The 24,050-nt window shown below is 43.3% G+C and overlaps 1 protein-coding gene across 4 annotated transcripts in view; it reads right to left on the bottom strand.

Annotated features, from left to right (window-relative positions):
• The window catches only part of LOC123763322 (TOG array regulator of axonemal microtubules protein 1), a 113,150-nt gene that overhangs the window by 18,558 nt on the left and 70,542 nt on the right, over nt 1-24,050 (bottom strand). For all 4 annotated transcript variants that reach the window (XM_069303113.1, XM_069303116.1, XM_069303114.1 and 1 more), the window contains 5 exons: nt 9,727-9,839; nt 7,875-7,975; nt 6,362-6,575; nt 5,043-5,370; nt 3,195-3,335 (listed from right to left, as the gene is read on the bottom strand). In XM_069303113.1, the coding sequence (XP_069159214.1) occupies nt 3,195-3,335; nt 5,043-5,370; nt 6,362-6,575; nt 7,875-7,975; nt 9,727-9,839 (897 nt within the window). The remainder of the gene's footprint in view (nt 1-3,194; nt 3,336-5,042; nt 5,371-6,361; nt 6,576-7,874; nt 7,976-9,726; nt 9,840-24,050) is intronic.

The following is a 24,050-nucleotide window of genomic DNA, read 5'->3' as shown; positions in this document are numbered from 1 at the left end:
AAACTTTTGCTCCTTGTTTGTGTTACATCTCACCTTCTGAAGAAAATATCCAAATCAACATCCTCTAACTTGTTCAGTATTTTGAAAGTTTCTATGAGATCTGCCCTGCCATGCCCAGTTTGTAGTGTTCTTAACCTGGGTGGCCTTCAACTGTTTCTGATACAAAAGATGACTTAACTCTGGAATGACTTGTTGCCTGGTGCTGCACCTTCTCCAGAGCAGCTATGTCCTTCTGAAAATGAGGTCTCTGTGCTTGGATACAGTAATCCAAATGGGGCACATCACAGATTTATACAGTTGAATCATTACCTTCTTTTTCCTGATTAAAGTCAAGGGTACGCTTAATTATTCCAAGGGTCTGGTTAGCTTATCTGACTGTTGCTCCGAACTGTTGTGCAACATTAATGAGTGGTGGATTTTGAGGTCCATGGTCCTTTTCCTCATCTATCTGCTGTAATGTAATGCTATTAATTTGATAGTTGTGGCATGGGTTGCTATGCCCCACATGCATGGTCTTGTATTTGTCGATATTAAAAAGCATTTGCCAGTTTTATGACCATTTGCGAAGTTCATGTAGATCTCTTCGTAAGGCTTCAACACCATTATCATTTTCCACTTTACCATTTTTTTTCCCTTTTACCATAATATGAAGTATTTTATGTTACTAAATCAATACATTACATGTTTACATGAATACAGAGAGAAGAACCAATTAAATCTTACATTGCAGTAGGAGGATTTAATTGTTAAAATGGGGTACTGAAATGCTGGAACCTAACCTTTCGACCATGTATTGAAAACGTGAATGTTTGTGAGCTGCTATAATCTATAGTACTCCTTTATTTGTTCAATGGGGGAGTTTGATGTCAAAATGCAGTGTATCATGTGAGAACAGGTTGCCAATTAGCAACACTTTGACCTTGCAGAAAATAATTGGTTTTCCTCACTACTTTGGTTTTAATCAAGTATTTCTAGTACCAGGGGGATAAAGAACTGTACTGTAAAGGCTTATAGGATATGAAGCACACTCTTGGGGTCACTATTTACAGTATATTAGAATATCAGTACTGTACTGTATAATATTAAATATAGGGTCTTGGTGAAGGTCTATTTACCCATTCGAGCAGCTCTTATTTATTCCCACCCAAGCTCATTCATATACTGTATATATATATATAGAGAGAGATTTTGTTTAAGTTTATATATACAAGACTTCTTACATTCTTGTAAAGCCAATAGCATGCATAGCATTTTGGCCATGTCCTTAATCCTAATTTTTCCTGGAATATGACCCACCAAATCATTTATATAAGTAAATAAATAAATGAGTAAATAAATAAAATAAATAAAATAAATAACAACCAGGTACCCATTCACTACTGGGTGAACAGAGGCATACAGTTAAGGATTGACACCTAGTCAATCCTCCCCGGCCAGGATACGAACCCAGGTCATATCACTCACGAAGTGTATGGCGAGTGTTTTACCACTCTGCCACGGAGACTGCAATGGGAACTATATGCTTCACCTATGCTTGAAGTACCCAGCAATCCCATATCTATTATGTTATATGGTAATTTGTTCAATAAATCAAGCACCGGGAGCCGGTCGGCCGAGCCGACAGCACGCTGGACTTGTGATCCTGTGGTCCTGGGTTCGATCCCAGGCGCCGGCGAGAAACAATGGGCAGAGTTTCTTTCACCCTATGCCCCTGTTACCTAGCAGTAAAATAGGTACCTGGGTGCTAGTCAGCTGTCACGGGCTGCTTCCTGGGGGTGGAGGCCTGGTCGAGGACCGGGCCGCGGGGACACTAAAGCCCCGAAATCATCTCAAGATACTCAAGATAACCCTATTTTCAAACCAGTAATTATCAAGGCTATTAATGAATCTAAACTTATCCAATTTATATCCATTAAGTGCTCCATGTTCTATTTTGTATAGATATATGGCACTTAAAAATATGTTATTTGTATGCCTTTTCTTATACCCTCTGATCTATTTTAATACATTCATCGTGTCATCCTATACCTTCACCTTTCTAGAGAACAAAGTAAGCTGTTTTAATCTCTCTTCAAAAGTTTCTAACTCCTGGGATTAACTTTGTTATGCTTTACTGTATTCATTCAACTGAATTTTTTATTCATGCTATAGTAGGGTGACCAAAACTGAACTGCACGATATAAATGAGGCTAATAATGCAAGATAAAGGTGAAGAATAACATTGGTGAATCGAGATGCTGGTTCCATCCTGCCCTAAAGATATTCTTATTGTACATTTCTTAATAAATCTTATTTAATGATGAATGTAACTGGGGACCTGCATTTGGTATGGACGTTGCCATCTGGTGGCAGTTGTGGCTTGTGAAACTGCTCTTTCGTGGTCCTTGTGATGACACGTTTGGTCCAAAAAGATTTGGGAGTTAGTAAGTGAACTTTCTGTAGTTTCTCTCCACAGTACTGATGTTATACACAATGGTGACAGTAAAAAGAACCCTGTTGAGCCCTACTTTCATGATCCTGTCTAATAGAGCCTTCAGGAGAAGTAGAATGACAGAGCTACTTCATGGAGTGCGTGAGTGGATCAGCTCCAAGACCAGTATAACCTAATGTGAACATTATTCCGTAAATAATATTACCGTACAAATAACTTGAGATATAACACATATAGCTGATTCAAAATACAAGCTAAAGGAGAACTGGAGGTCATTATAAGCTAAAGGAGAACTGGAGAACAATATGAGCTACAGGAGAACTGGAGGACAATATGAGCTACAGGAGAACTGGAGGACAATATGAGCTACAGGAGAACTGGAGGACAATATGAGCTACAGGAGAACTGGAGGACAATATGAGCTTCAGGAGAACTGGAGGACAATATGAGCTACAGGAGAACTGGAGGACAATATGAGCTACAGGAGAACTGGAGGACAATATGAGCTTCAAGAGAACTGGAGGACAATATGAGCTTCAGGAGAACTGGAGGACAATATGAGCTACAGGAGAACTGGAGGACAATATGAGCTACAGGATAACTGGAGGACAATATTAGTTACAGGAGAACTGGAGGACAATATGAGCTTCAGGAGAACTGGAGGACAATATTACCTATAGGAGAGCTGGAGGACTATATGAGCTACATGATAGCTAGAGGTAGGACAATATAAGCTAAAGGAGAACTAGAGGTCAACACCCACCTATCAGGCAAACGCCTAGGAGGTCGTCGTGTGTACGAGGTCGTGACCCCACTACTGGCGAGCTTTGTGTTATAGTGGGTGCCACCAGAGCTGCCTCCTGAACCAGCAGGAGGCTGGCCTCGTTTCACTAACTGGGGAGTCCTGTTCATAAATAGTAAATTCCTCATGCATAAGCCCTCTAATACATGCCCAAGGTCCTATGTATATTAGTGACAGTGCAAAAACTGAACATAACTGTTTTCCCTATAAATTAATTTGTAGTTATTATGTGTGTTAATATGATCACATAATATATTCTCTCCAAAGCTGTAACAAACATCTTATGCATCAATATTTTTTACCAAAAAAGATCAAATCAAATGCAGTACAGTAAATGTTATTTAGTTTTTTCATATTAAGCATACAGCATTGTATAGAATGCGGTGAAAATTTGGAAAGCTTTCGTTAAATTATTCGTATAGAATTTGGTAATAAAGGCATATTGATTTAAAGTGAGTAATAGGCTAGCTTGGTTACTCCGTCTGTAAATTTGAGAGCTGTGTGTTAGTAAACTTTAGAGGTAGACCATGTACAAGGACAATATTATTATACTCTATTACATATAATAATATTACTTATTATACAATATGTAAGCTGACCAAAGTACTGTATTGCTAAAGCATGGGAGACTGTGGACACAAGTTTGGGACTCTATGGATATCAATAACCTCAGGGTTACAAATGATTATTTAAGTTTAAATGAGTTCAACTAAATAATAAAGAAGTATTTATAAATGAACAGTATACTGATCAAGTTAGGAAATTACTGAAATGCTTCAGTCTGAGAAGGGTCCCAAACCAGAGGCAGGGTCTACCCAGTACTCTGCTCGGCTCACACTCCAGACCCTAATAGACGGAGCTGCAACACTCAAATTGACTACACACTGAAACCAAAACCCATAGGAAAACTTTCAAAACCTTCAAGTAATTATTGACAACACCAGGATATCAAATTAGCGCTCTGAAATATAGATAACAAACCAGCAGATACCCATCTGCCACCTGGTGGTAGTCAGATCACACTGCACTGTTAGGGCAGCAACAAGCCAACTTCAATCGTAAGGTCTATGACACCCAAGAATAATCGGTAATGCAGGACCAAAAGACGAGATTTGCATGTTGTGGAGAGCCTTAAAACCTTTGCAGCACATCGAGTCATTTTTACATTTATATACCCAGTATATTTATAAAAATATACACATGTAAATGTGCTTAAGCCCAGCCGAGTAAAAACCTCGGTTTACATACGAAAACTTATGTTTTTGAAAATAGTGCTTCAAGTAAGTTGATGCAAGGTGTTATACTGCTATGAAAGAAAATACAGTATTGGAAAAAGAGGGAAAACAGCAATATGATAGAATTTTCTCAATGAATTAATGCTTCACTGAGATCAGCATTCTAATACCAAATTCAATAGTAATGAATACTTCAAGTATCTGGCCAAAGATTAGAGTAGCAACTAAACAATATGACTTTACCTGTCATAGCCTAAATAAACAATCCTAGGCCTAATACAGTATATGCCATCTCAGACCTATTTTAAAACACACATTTGCTATACAAATAGCTAGGCTATTGCCTAGTAAAGTTTAGGCTTGGTTGTTGCATGCTTTCTCATTCCCACAAGAAACTTAACAGTACAAAACTTGGTCACTGTTTAGGTACAAACATCCAGTTTTTGTACGTCTGACCAATAGCTCCTAAAATAAACATTATAGTACAGTACAGTACTATAACTTTTAGAAGATGGATTGAATTATCTGAATACTACTAGGTAGGAAACGAGGGATTGTTACATCTGGTACACACCTGAAGGTCTCCCGTGAGTGGAAACCATTAGTTTGTGCAGCGGGATTTCTCTCCAGTGAACGATGCCGCTTTTCTGGTTTGACGCCACTCCGAGCTAAACTCTTGCTCAGGTTGTTGCTCACACTTTTGCTTTTGGTGATCCTTATTTGAGAGGGAGGAATGGTGCTGGTGAGGCTAGGCCGGGGGCTAGGACGGGGGCTAGGACGGGGACTAGGACGGGGACTCGGTCGGGGGCTTGGATGAACACTTGGCCGGGGGCTGGGTCTGACGCTGTGTTGCGGACTGAGCACAGAGCCTCGACTGCCGTAGCTCAGGGTGGAAGGAATGCCTGCAAATGTATAAAATAGCTTTAGAATAATGAAATATAATAGGTATAGATTATTTTAACATGGCGAGTAATCTCAATTTTAACAAAGTCTGACCTCCACATCCTCTCTCACTAAACAATGATTTATTTTGAATGCAATTTTTATGACACAAGTTGGTGCGAGTTTTCCCCCTTGTGATTTACACACTGTGAATTACAACACATTCTTGTATCATGATATAGCTTGTTCTTGACCTAGACTCTGCAATACCTCATATAAAATAGGGTAGCAACACATTGCTGTGTACAGTATATGCAATAGTGTCCCAGTAGTACAGTCGGGTTCGTTCTCGACACAAAATTGAGAATTTTGGGTTCGACAGAAATGGTTGGGCACATTTCCTTTCACCTAATGCCTCTGTTCACCTAGCAGTGAGTAGGTACTCAGGAGCTAATCAGATTGTTGTGAGGTTGCATCCTGGGCAGAGTCAGTAATCTGGCCTGGGGAAGGGGACCTCAATAAAATTCAAACGTATATGAATACACTCTGGCTTCCTGTCCCCCGACTCAATGAATATCTCAGCTTGTTAATTAAAAACACTGCATTATTGTCTTTCCTAAACATTATGTAACTCTTACTGAACCCAGTTAAGAAATTATAGGTTTAACCAGTTCTTCTGAATAATAGTGCACCTCACATTTTGATGTATAATTACCCTAAGGCCAAAAACTTGTTGTCGGTAGCACCCTGTGGAGGGTCGGTTATTGGCCAAGAGGACCTTGATTAGTCAAACAGGTCTCCTATTCCTGTTACTGGAAAACCATATAATTTTACCTGATTTACCTAAGGGCCACTAACCCTAGTGGCCTCAGTGAGGACAGGAAGCCGACGGCTTGTCAACTGCCCCCCCCCATAAACAATCTACTAAAATTCTTTGCAATTACAGTGGATTGGTTGATTCCATACAAACATGTGTCATACTAGGCAAGAAGACATGTATCCAGTACATACCTAGACTGGAGTCTCCAGTGTCTGCCCTGGAGGGCTGGAGGGAGTTCTGACTGTGTTCTAGTTCAAGCTGACGGTATTTCCTGGCGCGCTCCTCCTGCGATCTCTTGTTATCTCGCTCCTGACGGCGGCGCTCGATCTCCTTCAGGTGCTCCTGCTTCTTCCTCAGCAGCTTCATCTTGGTGAGTGTGGTGTTGGCCAGCGTGACGTTGGGGTCCTGTATATAATGCAGTGTGTTATTATACAAGCAGAGTTTGCTAAGTTTAGGGGTCACTTCCCTGTACAGCAAACAGTATACCGTTATACAGGCAAAGGTTATTAAGCTTTGGGTTACTTTCCTGTATATCAAAGTACACTATTATACAGGAAGAGTTTGCCAAGTGGTCACTTCCCTGTATACTACACAGTATACTATTATAGAAGTGAATATTAATTGGGTTCTAAATATATCAGCACAAAACTGTCATTGCAATCAATCTCAGCTACCTATGTGCTTTAATATACTGTACCTACAATTTTCTCTCATCTTTTTTTCATTTCATGTAATCTGTTATCATTTTTTTGTCTATAATTTTTGCAAGTATTTACCTCCTTAAAATTTTCTTAGATTAAGGACCTGCCCGAAACGCTGCGCGTGCTAGTGGCTTTACAAGACTGTAATTACCATATTTGTATCCTCACATTCCTTATGTACATTCTTGTATATGCATAAATAAATAAATAAATAAAAAGGAAATGGGAAACAAGGGAGAAAAACTGGGTAAATGAGAACCAGAAGAAACTTTGGGAGCTCTGGTTTAGAAACAGGGTTTTGATTTATGCAACAGATTACCAAGTAACATAATAGACATTGGGTTGCAGGATTGTTTCAAGAGTAGGTTAGACAAATAAATATAAATGAGTTAGATTTTGTTTAAACAGGAGCTGCCTCGCATTGACCACTATGCAGTTTAGTTTCAGATGCTATTCAGATGTTTAAATAACCCACTTGACCTTATCTAAACCTAAATCTGTAAAAACTAAATAAATTAACTATAGTCTCATAACTATAGACATCAGAATGTACTCTTCATCAAATATGATTACATATCGAACCAGTTTTAAATTAAAATCGCTTATTATTTTAAGTTGTTCCCAAAATGCTGTGCATAATTATTGCCTTTATATAATAAATAATTAATGTGTTAACTATATAACCACTGTAATATGGTCCCTTAGATATCTTAATAATAATAATAATAAATTATTAAATGGTCTAATGGGGTATGGTCGTTCCAGACATGAGATGTCTGGAACGTTTGTTTTCTGTTTGTTAAAACCATGTACATTGCTATGCAGGATGTATTAGCTTAGGTTAGGCTGTATTTTGCTCGGTTGGGTTGGGTTAGGTTAGGTTGAGTTGAGTTAGGTTTCTTGAGTTGGGTTGAGCTAGGTTAATTTAGGTAGGCTTCAAAAAATTCCATTGGCGAATCGTCATGTGTACGATATGACTTTGTATCCGCTCTAATTGTCTCACCTCCTCATCGGTCTCGAAGTCACTCTCGTAACTAAAGGTGTGGAACTCTCTCTCAGTGCCCGGGGTGTTTCGTGCCCTGTTGCCCACACCTGCCACCACACCTGCAACACAAGACAACAGTCAGAAATGGTCTCCCAGCCCCAGAGGTGTGTTGGATAACTTATTGTGGCCACACTTTCCACACACCTGAAGCCATAATAGCCAAATCTTTGTGATATACTGTAACTACATTTAATTAATATGTAGCCTATTTAGGCTATGTAAATTGATTAGTTTTTGGTTTGGTACAAAAAATAACAAACAAGACAAATCTGAAAACAATAAATTTTAAAATAAGGGAAGGAAAAACGAAAATAAATCCCCCAATCTAACCTAATCTAGGCTAATTTTCGCTAAAATTAACGATCAAGTCACCTCTATAAAATTCACTATCGAGATTTGAATTTGATAAATGTTTACCATTCTTTGATATACTTATTCATAGGGATGATTTTTTTTCACTAAAGTTTATAGAAAGCCTACGAATAATTTATTTTATGTTCATTATTTTTCAGGCCATAGATACAATGTGAAATAATACATTTTTCCCTCTATGTACCTATGAGCTCTTCGGGTTGTTAATCCAGAATTCTTGGATGAAGAGTTTAAGAATATTGATTCTGTTGGTCTCAAACTTTGTTTTTTGGAAGTTTACCGTAGCATAGCACGTCGTACATATAATAATAATATATGCAGTGAGAAATTAATATATACAGTGAGGAGGTGTCACCACTGAGTCGCACAGTCTGGTTTGTGGTTTGTGCTGTCCATATACATAGGCTTCAGCTCTAAATAAATCATAGTAGTTGCTAAGTATTTAAACCAATAGGAAATACTACTGCCCAAGATCAGTAGAAGAAGACCAGTTCTTCTACTGGGGAGTAGAACAACTCCCAGAAATTGAAGGGACGACGACGTTTCGGTCCGTCCTGGACCATTCTCAAGTCGATTGTGGTCTGGTCAACATACTTCAGCCACGTTATTGTGACTCATCGCCTGCAACTCCCAGAACCCCATCAAGCAGGTAACTCTAAGGACTAATCAAACCCGTTTTCAGTATCTTTGGATACGATTTTCAGTATCATTGGCTTCAACTATAAGACATAAGTTTTTAAGGACGTGTATATAATTTCTGAAGAGGCCCATGTTTATTAAGATATCATTTACGACATCTTATATGGGAAGATAGGATTGGTCATTTGTTGTTTGTGGGTTAGATATATATGAATGAGTTTGGTTGGATATCAACAGCATTTGCCTCATATGGGTTAATAAGCCTGCTGCAATGTAAATTATGTTCTTATGCAATCGTGCAATTTACTCAATTTCCGTGCTTCAGTTTATTAACTTGATGGAGAGTGGTTCAGGTTGTGTATCGAGTGCTAGTGTATAGATTGTATTTTCTGTGTATCATATGGTTAATAGTTTGTCCCCAGTCATCCTATCCTACCCCTTCGTCTGTCCTATATAGTGATATATAGTCATACAGGTAATCTAACCCTTCTCTCGAAATATACATCGTATTTTGACGTATCCCAAACGTCAAAATACAGTGTACTATAAACCATAGCTACCCGCAAAACTGACCGCTGTCCCGTTTTCTGTTCGCGGCTCCTCGGCCGCAGGTTAACTTCGGGAAATTTAATACGTGTTTTATTCGACGTTGTAACAAATCGAGACGCATCCCACTTATTTGGGACGCATTACCCACTCAAAAGAAGCAGTACTCTTGGGAATGCGTCAATCACGGGAAGCGTTACTCAGCGAGTCACTCACGGGGGACCGCCACTCACTCATGGCATGCAATACTCACCCTTGGGCACCCCGGTGGAGCGGAGCACCTCGCTGGGTAGTGACCGGGAAGACGGAGAAGGCAAGCTGCCCACCTTGCGGCTCCGGCCCACCCCGAGGTCGTAGGAGTTCCGCCTGCGAACACAACACTACTTAATATCAACAATAACAACATATATAACACTACAACCAAGACATGGAACTCCCACGCGCGAGGAAACAGGAAACGTATAATCCCTGTTACAAGGGATACTGGTAAACCTTACTGGTATACAGGGAAGGGGGGGGGGGTTAAAATTGATTCATAGATCTTTGGCATCTGAGATAAGTGTCAAACCCTTTCTCAAGGATTTGGGTTCTAGGCTCATCGAAACAACAAAGGAACCACAGAGCTGTCAACTTACTTTGCCAGAGCCTAAGTGTGGCTGTACAGTCGGGAAATACAGACTGTATTCTCACCTCCTGCTGCGTACCATACACATCCTTCATGCAACATTATGTAAATAACCATCAATCAAAATAATAGGAATAACAGGAATCAATCAAGGGATAACAATATTCAAAAGCAGAATATATCTTAACATTGATATATCAACAAAATCATATATCACTGCACTTTTGTTTTCTCGTTTATCCAAAATAGTGTTCAGGATCCAAATTTTACAAATCCACTTCAGTTAAAATAAGTGAACATATAAATATTGTCATGTTTGTTAATTGGGAAAACTTTGTATATTTTTGAACTGCTATAAAGGTCTTTGAATCTTTTAAAAATACAGCTTTAAGATGAGAAGGAATTGAACCCTACCCCCCCCCCCCCACCGGCCTCATCAATAAAGGCCAAATGATCGTTTATTCAGCTGCCAAACCATCTGTTTATGATTGAAAAATGGTTTACACACGACTCGCAATTGATGCCATTCGAACACTTCTCGAACAGGTGCTTCATTGACGTCCTCTGTTCGAATCGCAACGCTGTAAATGCTTCCCTAAAAGACTACAAATACAAACAATCGCCAACAGAACCTAAGCACCTCACTTCACCTACACGTAACTATACACAGAACTTTAATATATAATAACCTTAATATATAAATAAAATACACAATTTAATGAATGCATGTTGGCCGACGGCCGCTGCTTTAACGAGCCTGGGACTGGTTGACAAACCAATACGACAGCAGAGTCCCAACACGTCAGTAGTGACCCCGGACAAGTCAGTAGTGACCCCGGATAGGTCAATATTGTGACCCAAACGCGTCACATCAACATTGCACCCTTCACGTACGATAATTTATTCCACTATGTCATGTCAATATTGCACCCTTCACGTACGATAATTTATCCCACTACGTCATGTCAATATTGCACCCTTCACGTACGATAATTTATCATCAGATCAGAGCTTATTAGTCAAGCGTATTAATAGGCCCTACTGATATATATCTGTGGGGGTACAAGCCTACATTTGACAGTGTGGATGAGGTTATTATGAGGGGGGGTGGGGGTGAGGGGGTGAGGTCTGTTTGGTGTTGGGCTGAACGACTGTCAATCTCTGAAGGGGTTATTATGGCAACAGCAGCAGCTGACCAATCAGGAAGCATACTTTAATCCTGAACATAATCCAGGATTAAAGTTACTCTCAGTGTATATACAACGAGAAGCTGGGTATACGTCTCGATTTATATATTCTCTGATATGTGGTTTTGCCCTAACTTGTCTATATATATACACACAATATGTATATTCCAGGAAATGATTAATTTCCCCATTCGCCACCTTGCCATGTCGATGGACGAGTTGCCGGGACGTAAATATTGCTGAAGGACTGAGTTGCCAGGACGTATATTTCTCCCTACGAGCACACCTGCTACAGCCCCCAACACCCACACCCACACAGCTCCCACACAGCCCCCAACACCCACACCCACCCAGCCTCAACACCCACACCCACACAGCCCCAACACCCACACAGCCCCAACACCCACCCAGCCTCAACACCCACACCCACACAGCCCCAACACCCACACACAACTCACGAGAGTGTCGAGCCCTAAGTAGAGAGAGCAGCAAAGTGCTGTTAAACCTCCCTTGCGTTAATTGCTGTTCTCCCCTGAGGAAATCAGTAGGATCCACGAACAGGATTCGAACCCGTATACTTGGTACTCCCAAGTCGACGCTCTAGACCACTTCACCACTCCATGGTCCAAAGCAATGCAACTTCCTCGTGACTCCTACTGATATTCTCTTTGATACATGAGGTTAATGTGATTTCATTGTACGTGCTCAACCCTCATTCGTGAGTGCTGCCAACTTGCCCTCAGTGTTGTATATTTAAAAAATTCCTAAGTGCAAGGTTCTGCTCACTCACTCATATAAAAGTTTACCAGGAATTTCTTCTCATTATTTTGAGTTTGATGTGAGGAAATACACGTATGTGTGTGTGTGTGTGTGTGTGTGTGTGTGTGTGTGTGTGTGTGTGTGTGTGTGTGTGTGTGTGTCAGTCATAGAGTCCCACAAGTAATGAATATTTTAATAAGCGTTCCCGCGAGACAAGGGGGAAATGTAAATGTTTTAAGCGCTTTCGTGCAAGCGTCATCAACTCTTCTGTGAAGATGGGTTCGAAATGTACATGAAAACGCTCAAATAATTAACGTTTAGAACTTGTGTGTGTTCTTCGTATCTCCTTGTCCATTTCTTTGATTTTTATTAATTTAGTTTCTTCTGTGTCTCTCTGTTCTATTTCACCCTCTCTCCCTCCCCCCCCCCCTCTCTCTCTCTCTCTCTCTCTCTCTCTCTCTCTCTCTCTCTCTCTCTCTCTCTCTCTCTCTCTCTCTCTCTCTCTCTCTCTCTCTCTCTCTCTCTCTCTCTGTCCCATCACTCAGGTGTAGGGCCCCTGACAACCAGGGGACCTCAGGGACCTCAGGGACCCTCTTGTCCTTCACTCAGGCATTAAATAATCATATAATTACATTTGCTTGTTAATTAGGACAAAGGTAATTGCGAGTGTGTCATTATACTGTCCATATGTAAGTCAGGTCACCCGTATGGGCGCCAAACCACACATGCAGATATGGAAAACCACATGCGGGTCTGACAACACTTATATGTAGGCTTGGCTTGCCATATGTGGGCCAAGTCAGCCCCCCCCCCACCCCGGTGGCTAATTGGAACGAGTGTCAACAAGATGACCTCTCTTTATTCCAGGGTTCGTAGAACGGTCTTGTGTTTCATGCTATATATACGACTCCCAGCTGGGTCCCGTCAATCTGTCTATTAAACAGGGTGTTGGTCTGTTACCTGTCTGTTCGAGGTCGGAGGTCAGATGCTAACGGCTAGTCTCATTATACATGTGAAATGTTCAGCCCCGAGTCCATAGATTTTACTATTCGTGTAAATACAAGTGATTTCAGATATTTTTCAAACATGTTCAGATGACACATTTGCACTTTGGGAACAACTTTTTAGGTTGAAATGACGTGGGGAGGGAGTGATTGGGCAAGGATGGATAAGAGGTAGGGGGAAGGAGTGTGTGGGGGGGGGGATAGGGAGGAAGGAAATGAGGGGGTGGAATAGGTCGTAATGTATTCACATAGCTGAGATAGCAGTGTCGAGCATCTGGTCTTAATTCTTATAAGAGTAAGAGGATTATAAGATCGATTAACACCACACACCAAAGACTATCGTCCTGGTACAGGAATAACCGTGGACAACGACGTTTCGGTCCGTCCTGGACCATTCTCAAGTCGATTGAGAATCGACTTGAGAATGGTCCAGGACGGACCGAAACGTCGTCGTCCCTTCAATTTCTAGTGTGTGGTCTGGTCAACATACTTAAGCCACGTTATTGTGACTCATCGCCTGCAACCGTGGACAACTTCAAGAGGAAACTAGATTGTTTCCTCCAAGGAGTGCCGGACCAACCGGGCTGTGGTGGGTATGTGGGCCTGCGGGCCGCTCCAAGCAACAGCCTGGTGGACCAAACTCTCACAAGTCAAGTCTGGCCTCGGGCCGGGCTTGGTGAGTAGAAGAACTCCCAGAACCCCATCAACCAGGTATCAACCAGGTATCAATCAGGTATCAACCAGGTATCAACCAGGTATCAACCAGGTATCAACCAGGTATCAACCAGGTATCAATCAGGTATCAACCAGGTATCAACCAGGTATCAACCAGGTATCAATCAGGTATCAACCAGGTATCAACCAGGTATCAATCAGGTATCAACCAGGTATCAATCAGGTATCAACCAGGTATCAACCAGGTATCAATCAGGTATCAACCAGGTATCAATCAGGTATCAACCAGGTATCAATCAGGTATCAATCAGGTATCAAACAGGTATCAATCAGGTATCAATCAGGTATCAACCAGGTATCAATCAGGTATCAACCAGGTATCAACCAGGTATCAACCAGGTATCAATCAGGTATCAACCAGGTATCAATCAGGTATCAACCAGGTATCAACCAGGTATCAACCAGGTATCAACCAGGTATCAACCAGGTATCAACCAGGTATCAATCAGGTATCAACCAGGTATCAACCAGGTATCAACCAGGTATCAACCAGGTATCAACCAGGTATCAACCAGGTATCAACCAGGTATCAACCAGGCCTTAAGACCCTTATTTCAACACAGCGACTCTTATTCTATCATTTTTAGATTTTGATTTAGATTTTTTATTCAGGCAAAGGTACATCCATTGAGTTAACCAGACCACACACTAGAAGGTGAAGGGACGACGACGTTTCGGTCCGTCCTGGACCATTCTCAAGTCGATTGTGAGAATGGTCCAGGACGGACTGAAACGTCGTCGTCCCTTCACCTTCTAGTGTGTGGTCTGGTCAACATACTTCAGCCACGTTATTGTGACTCCTCGCCTCCATTGAGTTACATAATGATGGATTTAAAGATAGAGATAGTACATACAATACCTAAAGCCACTAGTACGCATAGCGTTTCGGGCATTTTATTATCATAAAATCATTTTATCATTTATTATCATTTATTATCAGTCCATGGAATTGATTTATGGGGCCGAGACGAGTATCTTCTTGAGGTTATCTTGAGATGATTTCGGGGCATTAGTGTCCCCGCGGCCCGGTCCTCGACCAGGCCTCCACCCCCCAGGAAGCAGCCCATGACAGCTGACTAACACCCAGATACCTATTTTACTGCTCGGTAGCTCTGACCATTGTTTCTCGCCGGCGCCTGGGATCGAACCCAGGACCACAGGATCACAAGTCCCGCGTGCTGTCCGCTCGGCCGACCGGCTCCGGCGGAGTAGGTAGAGGTCGTAGCTTGAAAAAATTATATCCAAAGATGCTAATCTGGGCTTCGTTTAGCGCGGAGGCTTCCTCAGGGACCTGATATATAGAGCGCTGCACCTCTTTGAAGGGAGCCTGAATATTACCCTATATCCTGGTTAATATTACCCTATATCCTGGTCATTATCCACTATATCCTGGTCATTATCCACTATACCTGGTCATTATCCACTATACCTGGTCATTATCCACCAGGATATTGTACAGTCCTCGGCTGTAACGAGGTACTGGATAATTGGACTATTATGGGGGGTTTGCAATTGCATAATTGTTCTTGCAATTTAATTTATGGATTAAGGGATGTAGAGGATCAAGCCGTACATGGACACACACACACACACACACACACACACACACACACACACACACACACACACACACACACACACACACACACACACACACACACACACACACACGGACGTGTTATGGGGTACACATGGAGGGGGTTATTTTGAGGTGATTTCGGGGCTTAGCGTCCCTGCGGTCCGGTCCTCGACCAGGCCTCCTTTTTGTTACACACCCCCAGGAAGCAGCCCGTAGCAGCTGTCTAACTCCCAGGTACCTATTTACTGGTAGGTGAACAAGGGGCATCAGGGTGAAGGAAACTCTGCCCATTTGTTTCGGCCTCAAAAGGGGATCGAACCCGGAACCTCAAGGCCTACGAATCCTGAGTGTTGTCCACTCAGCCGTCAGGCCCCCGGGTAGTTAGTAGCTCCTACCCATAATAGAGGGCGCCACCTTGCGGCTCACACTCAAACTTCAATAATCAACACTCCACGAGATCAATATTGACACTCCAGTCAGCTGGTGAGTAATGGTCACCCTTAAGTCACTGGTTACCCATTCATCTCTACCTGTGTGTGTGTGTGTGTGTGTGTGTGTGTGTGTGTGTGTGTGTGTGTGTGTGTGTGTGTGTTTGTATATGTGTGTGTGTGTGTGTGTGTGTGTGTGTGTGTGTGTGTGTGTGTGTGTGTGTGTGTGTGTGTGTGTGTGTGTGTGTGTGTGTTTACTAGTTGTGTTTTGCGGGGGTTGAGCTTTACTCTTTCGGCCCGCCTTTCAACTGTCAATCAACTGTTTACTAACTACTTTTTTCCCCACACCACACACACACACACCCCAGGAAGCAGCCCGTGATAGCTGACTAACTCCCAGGTACCTATTTACTGCTAGGTAACAGGGGCATTCAGGGCGAAAGAAACTTTGCCCATTCGTTTCTGCCTCGTGCGGGAATCGAACCCGCGCCACAGAATTACGAGTCCTGCGCGCTATCCACCAGGCTACGAGGCCCCCTCGTAGGCCCCCTGTGTGTGTGTGTGTGTGTGTGTGTGTGTGTGTGTGTGTGTGTGTGTGTGAAATTGAAATTGAAATTGTGTGTGTGTGTGTGTGTGTGTGTGTGTGTGTGTGTGTGTGTGTGTGTGTGTGTGTGTGTGTGTGTGTGTATGTGTACACATATTCATTCATCTGTCTAACTTTCTCTCATTATTTCTCTCTCTCTCTCTCTCTCTCTCTCTCTCTCTCTCTCTCTCTCTCTCTCTCTCTCTCTCTCTCTCTCTCTCTCTCTCTCTCTCTCTCTCTCTCACTCTTTCTCTCTCTCTCTTTCTTCTCCCACAGCCTGCCTACAGCACGCAGCATGCCACAACAGCCTAGATGAAAGCATGTATAACTAAAAATAGGCTTGTATTTCGTAGCAATACAACAAGGCTTGTATTTTGTATTAATACAACAAGGAGGCATGTAGTGAGGAATACAAAAACAAGAGAAAAATTCAAAATTAAAATGGAAGACCGGAAGAGAGGAGAGATAAGAGGAAGAAACTTAAGATTAGTGAGAAGTAAAAGAAGAAGCCAACTTACTCACTGTGGGAAGTCAAGAGCAGTGAGAAGCCACTCAGGAAGACAAAAGACTATCAAAGACTTTAAAAAGAGAAGGATAAAATGGGGAGAAATGGCAAGATGTGCATTTATACACACCTGAGAGACTCACTATACACTTACACACCTGAGAGAGCCTCACTATACATTTACACACCTGGGAGACTCTCACTATACATTTACACACCTGGGAGACCTCTCACTATACATTTACACACCTGGGAGACCTCTCACTATACACTTACGAACCTGAGAGACCTTCACCATACACTTACACACCTGGAAAATCTCTACCATACACTTACACACCTGGGAGATCCTCACCATACACATACACACCTGGGAGAGCTTCACCATACACTCACACATCTGAGAGACCCTCACCATACACTTACACACCTGGGAGAGCCTCACCATACACTTACACACCTGGGAGACTCTCACCATACACTTACACACCTGGGAGAGCCTCACCATACACTTACACACCTGGGAGAGCCTCACCATACACTTACACACCTGGGAGAGCCTCACCATACACTTACACACCTGGGAGACCCCTCACCATACACTTACACACCTGGGAGAGCCTCACCATACACTTACACACCTGGGAGACCCCTCACCATACACTTACACACCTGGGAGAGCCTCACCATACACCTACACGCCTGAGAGACCCCTCACCATACACTTACACACCTGGGAGAGCCTCACCATACACCTACACGCCTGAGAGACCCTCACCATACACTTACACACCTGGGAGAGCCTCACCATACACTTACACACCCGCATCTTGCTTTTACTGGCAGAGAATGTCTCCAAATGTCATATTTGCTCAAGACTAACCAAAAGGATCAACAATTAACTGTATAATATATCGTACTTATTATCATTCTACTCAACGTTTCGAGCCCACATGGTGCATTCTCAAGTGCGGAGCGACACAAGGCACGAGGAAGCATGTTATTCATAACACTGAATGTTCAGGGACATAACTATGCCAGGAGAACAGGTGAAGGAGAATGAACAGAGGCAAAGAGAGCATTAAAACGATAACTTATACCACTTTATACACCCCTATTCATCCCTCTTACACCTTATCATCTGATGATGTATTGATCAACACCTGATGTATTAATCATCACCTCTACATCTCTCTGACGTCAAGAACCAACTGGTATATACGACTTAAACAATTGTCAATTAATTATTAAAAAGGTGAGTGCTATAAATGCTCCATTCAGCTTGTGTGTGTGTGTTAGCCTTTGGGGTTAACTCTCCAGGTGTAAGAGCAGTGTGGTTTAGAAGACTGTGGTGGTCAGCAGAGAGCACAGTGTATGTATCAGTATACCAGCAAGGGTAACTCCTGTTACAGGTGAGGACAGAGGGGTGTATACAGTATACACGCAAACATACTAGTAGGTGTACTGTCGACGGTGGGGTATACTCACAGTATGAGGCAGTGAGTATACAGTTTGAGGTGGTTGTTAAACCACTACCCTCATCCAGTGGGTGGTGGTGGAGGGTCTACCACCACCCCCAACCAATGGATGGTGGTGGAGGGTCTACCACCACCCCCAACCAATGGATGGTGGTGGAGGGTCTACAACCACCCCCAACCAATGGATGGTGGTGGATGGTCTACAACCACCCCCAACCAGTGGGTGGAGGGTCTACAACCACCCCCAACCAATGGATAGTGGTGGTGGGTCTACAACAACCCCCAACCAATGGATAGTGGTGGTGGGTCTATCACCACCCCTAACCAATGGATGGTGGTGGAGGGTCTACCACCACCCCCAACCAATGGATGGTTATTCCTCTACATAATAAAATAACCTAAACCCAAAAATGATCTCCACCTGTTGCAATGAAACATTAGCAATATCTCACTCTCCTGTCTTCAAGCAGACTTGCCAAAGAGACCAATAAAGACAATCTGGAGCAAGATTTACCTTGGTCTTCCAATTTCAATAACAGGTGTGGTGTTTCTGGCACCCATGGTGGATAGCCCGACCTTCTGAAGTCACACACACACACTTCGGCGCCTACGTCAGCGAGTCACCTTGGATACCAGCGTGCCAGCGAGCCTCGTTCGAACCCCTGGTCTATAACACCGGAATACACTCTTCTTCCTCGACCCATTTCAACCAAGTTTCGCAACTCGCAATGATTTCCAAAATGAGTTCGAATCAACGGCCTGGTTGGTCACCACTCTGTGAGGTCATTAGGCCACGACGTTCAGTCAATATAGACATAGTGTTGGGGGCCACGTTATAGGCACTATATGGCACCCCTGACCTATCCTACCATGGCATGTGTTGCCATAGGGGAACACACACACAGTGCCAGGCTGTGTCACGCCCTCGAGGCACTCCACACACACTTAAGTCACGAAAACGCAACACGAACGGCTTCAAAACGACGCACTAAGTCACGTTTTTCTCATTCCTCAACTGTTCAATGTTCAGGTGAACACCGAACACTTCATGTCAATTCTCGAACACTTAGTGGCAGCTTTGGCAAACACTGGGTGATATTTTTCGAACAATGAGTGGATGGGACGGGTGTTTCGAACGCTTGTCGAACCCTGGGGGTGATACAGCTCGATCTTCCACACCCACTAAGCCATCGATGGTTGCTGACCGACGGGCAACACTGCAACAGCATTCAACACAGAACGACACAACTCGCAACACTTCTCTGAAACAGTCGAGCACTTGCAATGGAGGGAGGGGTCAGGTTGCATGGGGGTGATGGGGGGGAGGGGAGGGGGTTTAAGGCACTCCGGGTGGCGGGTTTGGCACTGGAATGAGGGAGGACGAGCGTGCGTGTGTACACTCTCCCACAGCTAGACACTTACTGAAGGTACCTCCTCCACCGTGAAGCTCTTTATAGCTGTCAACACCGCACCTCATACTCGACCCCTTCCGTCTCACCCTTCACACGTCCCCGGCGTCCTTCCCTTACACCCTCCCACCCGTCCCACAGTCCTGGGATGGACTCTGACCAGTTCTCGGGCATAGCGATGTTCCACACTGGACTATGAACCCTGTGCGTTGTCAGCTCGGCCGCGAGGACGTGTGTGTGTGTGTGGCACATTCCACGGTGTGTGTGAAGTCAACACCCGTTTATCAGTGCATCTGCAGTTCCGGCGTTGCCCCCCTTATTAATGTGAGGGGGGGAGGTCCCCCTTTACCACTGTGAGGGGGGGGGGAGTGGAAGGCCCCATTTACCACTGTGAGGGGGGGAGTGGAAGGCCCCCATTTACCACTGTGAGGGGGGGGAGTGGAAGGCCCCATTTACAACTGTGAGGGGGGGAATGTCCATAGAATGAACACCGGCCCTCATAACCCCCGTTCAGAAAAACATCATTTGTGTCTGAACAATAATTGCGATTACGTGTTCAAATCCATAGATCGAGGACTCATAATCTTCTCAACTTTAAAAACGACGCCTTTAAACGCTCAAAGATAAATAAACGTGTGTGTGTTTATACAAGTCTCTGGCTGCGACTACGTGTTCGAACGCTTATAGCTAGTGTAGCTGACCACAGGTGTCAAATGAGACAACCTGTCCTCTTAAAAAGAACGTCGCTTTTGGCCGTTTACCAGTATGGCCGAATTTGGACGTAATTTGAAATTGAAAAAAATATGAAAATAAATTTGGGATTTTTTTTTTCAACAACAGTAAGTTAAGGGTCCTCTGATAGGTTAGGTGGGCAGGAAATTCTCATAAAGTTTCAAAACGTTATGAAAAACGTTAATTTAAAGTGTCCTCTTATAGCCTCTGCGCGTACGCCGGACGGCTCAAATAGAAAACGGAACAGAACGTCACTTTTGTGAGTGGATTTCATTTCAAATTACGTCCAAATTTAGCCATATCGCGCATACCAGCCAAAAGTGACGTTCTTTTTAAGAGGACGGGTTGAATGAGAATCTTGTTTGTTATGATATGCTAGGGGAGACTGTAATAAACCTGTAAGCCTATTGGCTGTGTCGAAGTCCTCGTATGGGGAGCCTCGTGTGTCTGGTACAGCAATGACTGTAACCTATTTGTCTTGTTTCGTGCGCTGACATACTGGTATATTGGTCTTTAGGTCTTTTGTTGCGTCGAAGGCTCACAAAACCGGGGCCGAAGCGAACTAACTCGACGTATGAAATGAAAGTGACGAGGTTTTGGTCCATCATGGCGCCTTCCGTATCAAGTGATAAGGGCTCACAAGACGGACGTACATGCTGTCACTTCCCTGTCATTCCCTCCGGTCCCAGACGGGTTGATAACCCGTCCCAGGGACGGGTTATCAACCCCAAACCCCTCTTCCACCACTTGATTCACCAATAATTCACCAATAACTATTCCACCACTTGATTCACCAATAATTCACCAATAACTATTCCACCACTTGATTCACCAATAATTCACCAATAACTATTCCACCACTTGATTCACCAATAATCTCTCTCCTTAACCCGATACACCGATCATATAAGCCTTTGCTCAGACTTGAGTGGACATGTCTCTACGTCCAACTGCATTTCTTTATCATTCCACATGTTCTAGTTTATTTAGATCTGCAGTTCAGATCAATCTCCATTTCAACTCACCGAGTGAACTTTGCAACGTGTGCAAATATGCTGATGCTGCAGTTAGCCGAGAATAAATTGTAGTGTTAGACGAGGAATATATTTTTGTGTATACCTTTGGTGTGACGTCTCAAATTTGTGAGATAAAGGGCGCGGCTGGTCCTAGACAACACAGGTCCTAGACAACACTGGTCCTAGACAACAGAGGTCCTAGACAACACTGGTCCTAGACAACACTGGTCCTAGACAACAGAGGTCCTAGACAACACTGGTCCTAGATACCACTGGTCCTAGACAACACAGGTCCTAGACAACACTGGTCCTAGACAACACTGGTCCTAGACAACAGAGGTCCTAGACAACACTGGTCCTAGATACCACTGGTCCTAGACAACACAGGTCCTAGACAACACTGGTCCTAGACACCACTGGTCCTGTGAGGAGCAAGATAATGTTCCATAGGACCCTGGCTAGCCTTCACAGACACCCAGTGATGGGGTAACTGATTCTTTGGCTCAGTGGTGTGTTGGGTGTGGTTCATGCTGGTGGTGGTGATGGTGGTGGTGGTGGTAGGTGGTGGTGGTGGTAGGTAGTGGTGGTGGTGGTAGCTGTGCTAAAATAATGGTACTTACCTACCAGTTGACTAATGGGGGGAGCTCTAGCTCCTAATACCCCGCCTACCAGCCTTGTTGTACCTGTTGCTTTATAACTGATCGTTCCTGACACTTTAATTCTTTGTCGAGTCTATAAAGTTGTGGATGGAGGTGGCTTTCACAACTTTTTCCTTCAGTGTGATCCACTTGTTGAACACCCGGACCGGGTAAGAACATTTCTGTACGTTCCTTAGTCTCATCTACGCTTCTATCTACCATCTACGCCAGACTTTTATCTCCAAATAAACATGCTGTCACTCCGCCTTGCGTATTTCCCTCAGTATCTCGAATGTAGCGATCATATCCCCATCTGTTAATTCGCTTCCCTAAGTTTGTAAGATTAAAGTTCCCTTAAATTGTCTTTTTTAGATAACAACTCTAAATTCTGCAGCTAATCTAGTGCCAATCTCAACAGTTTTAACTTTTCGTGTTGGGCTTCGCCAGAGCGGATACCAGGCCGATGCTGCGTACTACTTATTAAAGATCTTAAAATACAACGCCATGAAGTACCTTAAATACTTGGATTAACACAATCTTCGGCCAGCTTCGCGCTCACACACATGGGTCCAGGGTTCGAGCCCCACTCAACCAACGTGAATGGAACCTGTATTAACATTTGTATATATTGGGATTCTCGAGAGATTTTGTGGTCCACAGTGATGGTGATTCTGAAGTAATGAGGTAATATAAAAGGGAGCCGGTCGGCCGAGCGGGCAGCACGCCGGACTTGTGATCTTGTGGTCCTGGGTTCGATCCCAGGCGCCGGTGAGAAATAATGGGCAGAGTTTCTTTCACCCTATGCCCCTATTACCTAGCAGTAAAATAGGTACCTGGGTGTTAGTCAGCTGTCACGGGCTGCTTCCTGGGGGTGGAGGCCTGGTCGAGGCCTTGTCAATTCTGTCTATAACAAGGGCCACATTCACGAAGCAGTTACGCCAGCACCTACGAACCTGCGGCCAGATTCACGAAGCAGTTTCGTAAGCACTTACGAACCTGGGGCCAGATTCACGAAGCAGTTACGCAAGCACTTACGAACCTGTACACCTTTCCTCGATCTTTGGCGGCTTTGTTTACAATTATTAAACAGTTAATGAGCTCCGAAGCACCAGGAGGCTGTTTATAACAATAACAACAGTTGATTGGCAAGTTTTCATGCTTGTAAACTGTTTAATAAATGTAACCAAAGCCGTCAAAGACTGAGAAAAGATGTACACGTTTGTAAGTACTCTCGTAACTGCTTCGTGAATCTGGCCCTCAGGTTCGTAAGTGATGGCGTAACTGCTTCGTGAATCTGGCCCCAGGTTCGTAAGTGCATACGAAACTGCTTCATGAATCTGGCCCCTGATCTCTAACCCTGTCCATGAAGGACAGAAGAAAATATATATATATATATATATATATATATATATATATATATACTGGTTAGCACTGTAAATGTCCGGCCACGTCTGTGGTAGAAAAATAATAATAAAAAAAAACTAATATCGACGAAATATAATTGATACCGTTTCTGATGATCCGTTACCAGGTAACGAACCATCCCACCATTAACAATGCAAGCTTTGTCGACAACGGCTTGAACACACCGTTAGTCAATGTCCTGTCGTTAATGAACCAATTCGAATAGGTAAATGCTGAAACTTAGAGATAATTCCACTCACAGATATTGTTAAGATATCTCCATTTGTGTGTCTTGTCACCGTGATATTTGCTAGTACAGCCTAGTAGTTATAGCTTCTCATACTAGTAGTATAACTAGTAATACTAGTCTCAGACTAGTAGTATGACCACCCATCTTGGGAGATGGGGGGTATTAGGTGGGAGGGAGGAGGGGAAGGACTTATGAGGGGAAAGTGATAAGCTATTACGACTATATATCACTTGGAAGGAGAGGTT

The sequence above is a fragment of the Procambarus clarkii genome, chromosome 49 (genome assembly GCF_040958095.1).
Source record: "Procambarus clarkii isolate CNS0578487 chromosome 49, FALCON_Pclarkii_2.0, whole genome shotgun sequence".
NCBI classification, from domain to species: domain Eukaryota; kingdom Metazoa; phylum Arthropoda; class Malacostraca; order Decapoda; family Cambaridae; genus Procambarus; species Procambarus clarkii.
The sequence above is the reverse complement of the archived record's forward strand: the minus strand, read 5'-3'. Positions and strand labels throughout refer to the sequence as shown.